The sequence below is a fragment of the Acanthopagrus latus genome, chromosome 9, assembly GCF_904848185.1.
Source record: "Acanthopagrus latus isolate v.2019 chromosome 9, fAcaLat1.1, whole genome shotgun sequence".
Taxonomy (NCBI): domain Eukaryota; kingdom Metazoa; phylum Chordata; class Actinopteri; order Spariformes; family Sparidae; genus Acanthopagrus; species Acanthopagrus latus.
Window position 1 is genome coordinate 29,560,135 of NC_051047.1, and position 7,288 is coordinate 29,567,422.

Sequence of the window (7,288 nt, forward strand, 5' to 3'; positions counted from 1 at the left end):
ATGATAGATCCTTGTTTTAATTTCTCAACCATGTCAGCTCATTGACTCTTTTCTGTGTATTTGCCTGAGTGCTCATGAATGTGTTTGAAAGATTTTGTGGTTCAAATATCTAAGTGTTGGCCAATTGTCCACTGAGGTTGAACAATTACAGATGAGAGGTGCGTATGTTTCTCAAATCTGAAGCATAAATCTAATCTAAACATGACAAAGTTATGTTTTTCATTCTAAATTACATAATTACATAATCGCCATCAGTAGACAGGACGCTGTCTGACTCTCACTCACAGGGAGGGAGGCTGTTTTCTGGGGGAAAGTTCTTGGTCAGGAGAGCTGACTGTAACTGTGATGTTTTTAAAAACAGTAACTACAACAACACAACAGTGGAAGGAGACAAACGCATGGAGAGTTCAAGTTTTTTGCTCTGAATCATGTCACATAATCACCGTCATTCAACCTGGCTCTGCTGCTGGGGACAGATGCTTTCAGGCAGAAATGAGATGAAGAGTTGGAAGGCCAGACAGGATGACAGACAGGATGACAGGACTACATCCCTGTTGTTTGGTCCAGTAACATTGCTTTGTGGGCTGAAGCGTGGGACATTTCTCTTCTATGTAATGAGTGGAGGATCTGTTTGGATGTCAGACTGAACACCTTCAGACCGACACACCACTGAAACTCGTTTGTGCTGCGGCACTGATACCACCTCTGGAGGTGGATCAGAGCTGAAACAAAACTGTCCCCCCTCTTCGTCTCTGTAACTTTAACGGGGAGGCTGAGTATCACACATGATTCCTGCCTTAAAGGGGCAGTTAGCTGTTAGCAAGGGGCAATGTGAGTGGGGCTTAAGATGCATTGCGAAGTGGATGTGTAAGAATCTACATCGATAGATTATAACTGGAAGCTGCAGCTTGCGTCAAATAAAGTTGCAAAGTTACATTAAAACGTCAGTCATTAATGTTTGTTTCTGCTCCTTTTATGTATGGAAATAAATACATCTGTATCTGTCAGTTTTCAGGAAACATGCAGAAAAAAAACACCTGTATTTTGAAAGCGAACATCGCAGAGCACATGTTGGATTTTATGAATATAGTGGAAAGCTGAAACAGGAAGGGGCACACTGTGTGAAAACATACTAGATGGGAAACTAATAAAACAAGTTCAGATCTGACTCTGAGGAGACAGAGTTCACCATCAGGTTCAGAATGTGTGTCACAACCTGTTCTGGTTTGAAGGTCTGAGATCAGTCATACAAGGTGTTTGGCCTGTGACTCTCCTGCTGTCTGACAGTAATCAGTTACCTGTCGTAACAGTTGACGTCGTCCAACCAGCAGCCCTGTTTGACCACCTGGACCACTCCGGACACATTCTTCCAGGTGGCGAAGCAGTGAAGCCTCTTATCTTTCTCTCCGGAGCAGGTGACCACACCGCTGAGGTTCCCCCGACTCTCCAACGAGGATGAGGAGGATGAAGGGTTGTAGTTGTAGTGGACACACGTCTGAGTGTCTGAGCGACCCAGGATCGCACCTGAGGAGGAGACGTTTAGACACGTTGACAACACATCGATCTGGATCAATGATTCAACGTTATTGATAAAACGTGGAAACATTGCTCTGGATCATCCTCGTTGAGGTCTGAAGGTTGGAAAATCCCCACTGCTCGGTGGGAAGGCTCCTTCTTTTACCTGAATGTCGTCTTACAGGCAGGTCACAGGTTTATTTACTCTGTAAAGTGTTAACACATCCTAGCTTCAGAGACTTAGGTGTACTGATGTGCCTTTAACCTAGAACAGCTAACAATCATTTTTATTATTTCCTTGATTTATTGATTAGTTGTTTGTCAGAAATTTTTGAAAAATGCTGATCTGTGTTTCATCCTCAACCCAAAGATATTCAGTTTAATAACGCAGAGGAGAAAAGACGGACACCAGAGAATTTGGACGTCTGTTTTGTCTTATTACTCCAATCGATTCTAAAAATAGTTGAGGATTAATTGAATAGTTGACAACTAATCAGTTAATGTTTGAAGTATGAAAGGTCACAGAGTGGCACTCGTAAAATGTGAACAGTGTGATATCTGTGTACATGCAGACTCTTTGTTTGGTTCTCTGAACCTTCTGGGAGAGAAAACGGATCATTGCCTCTCTGTAAGCAAATCTGCACTCCTGAAAAACAACTGGCTAATCCTCTTCTGTTAGACAGCACTGGCTTTAGCACCCCCTCTTCTGGTGAAGGCTCTATAACTTGTCAAAAGAATTCATATTTGGATATTTAGTGGTATCTTCTATTGCCCAATACTAAAGCCAAGACAAATTTCAGTCTTGTTGGATTTAAAGTTTGGCCACGAACAAGTGAGGAAATTTGTGTGGATGGACACAGTGACTGACCTGTAAAGCTGCTGGCAACAGTGAAAAGTTGAAGTGAATGTTTCTGCTGCAGAGCAGAGATGCTGTCAGAAACCAGAATCCTGTAGTGTGTAAACAGATCCTGCTCTCTGACCTGACTGATGTGTACCGTGGGTGGTCAGCTAACATTACCTGCCAGTTAGCAATGCTGGATCAGCATTAGCATGTTTAGTATGATGTCTTCCCTGAATGATAATTAAAAATTGACTGCAGGTCTCATCAGCTGGTTCACCTGTATTATTATTATTATTATCATTATAATGATGTGATATTGTACCATTTGAAGAGCTGCAGGCTGATAGCGATCAGAGCAGATAAACTCACGAGGAAGAACTGATCTGTTTGTTGTGGAAACATGTGAGCGTGCTCAGAACAGGAAGGTCAGCAGGTGAAGCTAACACCACCACAGAGCGGCAGCTGGGATGCAAATTCTAAGAAAATTCTTAAATTGCTAGTCAGCTGCCTTAACAATCAATAATCGATTAATCATTAATAACATATGAAGCGCGTTGGACATTGTTAAACTGTGTCAATCACTGTCTTTATGGTATGTTTGATGCAAAATCAGTCAGCTCCATCAGGTGTTAAAGAACAGAAGAAATGAACAGAAAGTTACTTGAATGATAATTTAAATCACACAGAATAATAACTTCCTGTTAATTGTGGAGCGCCGTCTGTTGCTATTGAACAGCTCGTCCAACCAAATCCAGCCCATACTGAGGCTACTAGATAACTGTATTAATATCAGTTTTCATAGAATGTCTTGTGCTTTTTAAATTACAAACTACAATGATTAATCAGTTGAATGTTAATATTCCGACTTCTCACTGTGTTCACATACAGAGGCTTCTGAAAGAAGTTGGAGCTGCAGTGTGCCTACTTGGTGCCTAACAGTTTACGTACTAGTCATGAACAGTCACCATACGGACATCAACGGTAAATGAATGCAGACGCTAGAACAGCAACACGGAACATAGAATAGGAACAGCAAAGGTGTCAGGTGTCAGACCACTGTGTTTACAGCTGAACCTGAAAATGACAACAGAAATAAACCATTTTGCTGAATTCAAATATCGCCGCAATGAAAATCAATTGGCAGCTGTGTGACCGCTGTTGTTAGTGTGACATCACTATAATCCGTCTACACCGTAGCGTAACCAAAGTTGTGCATGACATCCTACATCATCCTGCTTCAGAGTTCAGTGGTCCCCTGAGGCTGTGCCGTTCAACATCAATCATAAAACATACAGTGTTATTGAAAGAATCTCGTTTGGATCAGAACCTTTAACTCACCTTTGAACAGCGAGCAGGAACACAGATATAGGAGATTAATATAGTTTTACTGATAAGGAAACCCTGTTCTGCCTAACCCTATTTCACTTTGGTTGTTTTAATGCAAGTGCTACTGTAACACACACATACACACACACATACACACACACACACCTGCTGGTTCTCATCCAGATGTTTTCACTGCAGCAACAACAACATGTGTCCACACGTTCACTGTAATTGTGCAGCTCACCGATTTGTTACCACACACACACAGAGCACACACACACACACACTTTGTCACATTAAAAGCCTATGCTGCACTTTAATTGTGAAAAATCTGCAGGAAGTGCAAAGATTAACAGTAACTTCACACCTGAAAACCTGTGAGTTATAAAGAACAGTCATTAAGGTGATTCAGTGTTTCTCCAGCAGAAATCTGAGACATTGTTCCAGCGTGTTAAATCTGAGAATTTGCTGCTTTTTTTTTTGTAATTTGACTTTTTTTAAACTAAAAAATGTATCTTGTAAATGGTCACCAGATTAATCAATAATTTAATGATAGGAAGTTGCAGCCCTACTTGCTCAGACAGCAGAAAAATGGCTGAAATGATGAACAGATTTTCCTAAAGATTAAAGATGTTTTCAGTTTTTAGTCTCACTATGTTTTACTTTTAAAAGCTGAAACTGTTGTTGAGCTCTGAGAAAGATTCGTCTTCACTTGTTTGTTGTGGCAAGAATCACAAGTCTATCTACAAAAAATAAATTAAAAAAACATTATTGATAATCTTTATATGCAAAAATTAACTGGTTTTAACTTCTCTAACTGACTATATTTTTCTGGTGTGTTTTAGAGATGCAGCAGATCGATTAGTTCAACTACTGCATTTGCTGACTATTTTGATAATCGATTAACTGTTTTAAATCATTTTTTAAGAGAAAAAAATTCAAAATTCTCTGATACCAGTTTGTTAAATCTGATTATGTTCTGGTTTCTTTCCTCCTCTGTGACAGTAAACTGAAGGTCTTTGGGTTGTGGACAAAACACTGATCGACACTTTTCAACATTTGCTGAAACTTTTCAAAGAGCTCGTCCAATATGTTGGTCGCCTGACACCATCAGTCTAACACAGATTGGTATGTGTGCCAATATGAAAGCTCTTGTTTTCTGAGACTACAATGAATAACACTTGGGGTAATTAATTATTAAACGGCCTATAAAGTTTAATGTTTCAGTGTACTGGTTTAATTTTAGACAACAAAGTTTTCTGGTAACTGTCAGATATCCTGCAGCTCTCAGCATCTTAGTCATGTGTTTAATAACAACATTTGATGGATCACTGCAAGAAATCTGTTTGTATCAGCTGGTATATCGTTATTGGAATCTTTTGTAATATCAGTATCAACCTCATAAATCAAGTATCAGTCAGCCTCTTATTATTATAATCAATTAATGGATTTGAGTCATTTCTTATAACCAAAGCTTGTGATATTTGAATATTTTCTAGTTATGTAGATTTCTAGATATTACCACAGATCGGTATCGGTGTGTATCTTGTCCAATAGACAGATCAAAATCAAATTAGAATCTAGATTTTTAGACATTATAACGCAGAAGATGCTGGAGTTATTTCATTATTCTTAAAGTGAAGTTTACCCTTTCACTGCACTGATTGTTAAATATACTGCAGCCTCCTTTACAGATCTTTGTCAACTACATGAGGGATCACAGTAAAAATGTGCCAAAATATCATTATTGGAATTCTTCACTTCCTCATATCCCCAAAGATCGAGTATCAGTCAGGCTTGAAATAAGACAGAACATCTAATCAATCAATCATAAAACATCATCAACCGATTAAATAACAGTGAAGATCATCATTAGTTCAGCCTGACTGGTTTTCATACAGACCAGATGATTCACCTGGAGAAAAATCAGCATTTTATTATCTAATAATAAAATAATCATTACTTGTTGACATTTGACCATATTTGTACAATTTGATCAACTGATCTAATAATCTGCTGTTAAGAGAGAAGAATCATCAGAAGCATCAATACTGAACAGTTAGTTCTGATATCTGATCGGTACTAATACTGTGATTTGTAGTACAACTAGAGACGTGTGGAGGAGGACTGTCCTCCCACTGTACGTACAGTAAGTACTGCCAGGTACACTCACCTGAGGAGCACGAGATGAGGAAAACACTGAAGGCCAGTTTGGTCGCTGATCCCATTGTGGATCCAAAGACTAAAATCCTTAATTTCAGTTTTAATCCCAAAGCGAAGACAAGCAGGATTAGCGTCCCTTTAAACTAGCGCTGCTTCTTATGGTGGACACGGAGCACCTGCAGCATGTCCCGGCCACTGCACCTGATTCAGACCCGACTTTGACGGTTCACCGTGACAAAATGTGACACGTGAATCCGCCGTGAAATGAGGTGAATCTGCAGATACAACCCGTTTGTGTGAGGCCCGGCCCGGTCAGAGAGGTGGATGTGTTAGCAGGAGGCTACAGCCATTTAACATCAGCTGACTTTCAGCTCTGTTCACCGGGATCAAAGCAGCTGAACGGGCTGATTCACGGTGTAATAAAACCAAATGTCATTGGCAGGAATGCAGTTGGCATCTGACAGTGTCGAGTAGATAAACAGTCTTCTTCCCAGGCGTCAAACACGACAATTCCATCGATTAGCGCTGATTTCCAAAGCGGGATTAGCTTGAGCTCCGACTTTAGCTAGCTGCTCCAGATTCCTGCCTTTATTTATAAAAACCTTCCACTTTTTCTCCGAGCTGAGCGTCACATAGAAACAAAAGTTGAATCCGTGTGTTCACAACATATCAGCAGGTAAATAATCAAAGAACATGCTGCTGCGAACGAGGTGTTGGTGTTGTGACCCGGGATCAGAGTCCATGCCTGGAAAACAGCCCTCCACCACCGGCCGAGACGTTACCGAGCGACGCTGCAGTCCCCAATCCGCCGCTGACGACCGCAGCTCGGTCAGCGAACAGCTAGCTAGCCCGGCTATCCGTTAGCTTAGCTCCGCAGCTAACAGCCCGACTGGTTTGATGGGAGCGGGTTTCCAAACCAGGAGGAAAACCACAAACCGCAAACACGAGCCAGCAGATTTCTCTCAGTGCGGAGGTGGATGCTTCGGGTGAGTTATCTCGGACCGAATGAAAACAAACATCCGAGGTTTGTTCCTCCCCGCTGGGCTTCCTTTCCGTCCTCACTTCCACTCTCTCCCTGCCTGAGCGAGAAGAGGCAAGATGGCCGCCCTGCTCAGATTATTTTGGAGTTTTGTTTTTTTCCCTTCTTCCATAGGCATCTGCCACGGATCATTTGACTGACACCTGTAATGGCCAATAGGATGTGTAGAAGGAGCTCGACCCGAATTCCTCCACCAATCCCGTGCGACGTCCTGACGCAGGGCCTTTGGAATGACGGGGAAGGACCGCCTCCTGTCAAACGAGAGAGAGTGGCGGGATGTCAGAACTCAACCGTCCTGTGCTTCATACAGCGGACAAGGCACGGATCAGATCAGTTCTATACATTAAAGGTGCACTGTGTAAGAATGTGAGGACATTTAAATGTGTTCATCACTTTGAGTTGAC

The 7,288-nt window shown here is 41.4% G+C and overlaps 1 protein-coding gene across 2 annotated transcripts in view; it reads right to left on the minus strand.

Moving 5' to 3' along the window:
- acvr2aa (activin A receptor type 2Aa) overlaps nt 1-6,954 on the minus strand; it is a 26,831-nt gene extending 19,877 nt beyond the window's left edge. Inside the window, exons 1-2 of one of the 2 annotated variants that reach the window (XM_037109476.1) lie at nt 5,856-6,954; nt 1,299-1,524 (exon numbers count right to left, since the gene is read on the minus strand). In XM_037109476.1, coding sequence (XP_036965371.1) covers nt 1,299-1,524; nt 5,856-5,910 — 281 coding nt within the window. In that variant the 5' untranslated portion in view covers nt 5,911-6,954. The remainder of the gene's footprint in view (nt 1-1,298; nt 1,525-5,855) is intronic. The other variant, XM_037109477.1, reaches the window with a different exon arrangement.
- Nucleotides 6,955-7,288: the final 334 nt, after the last annotated feature.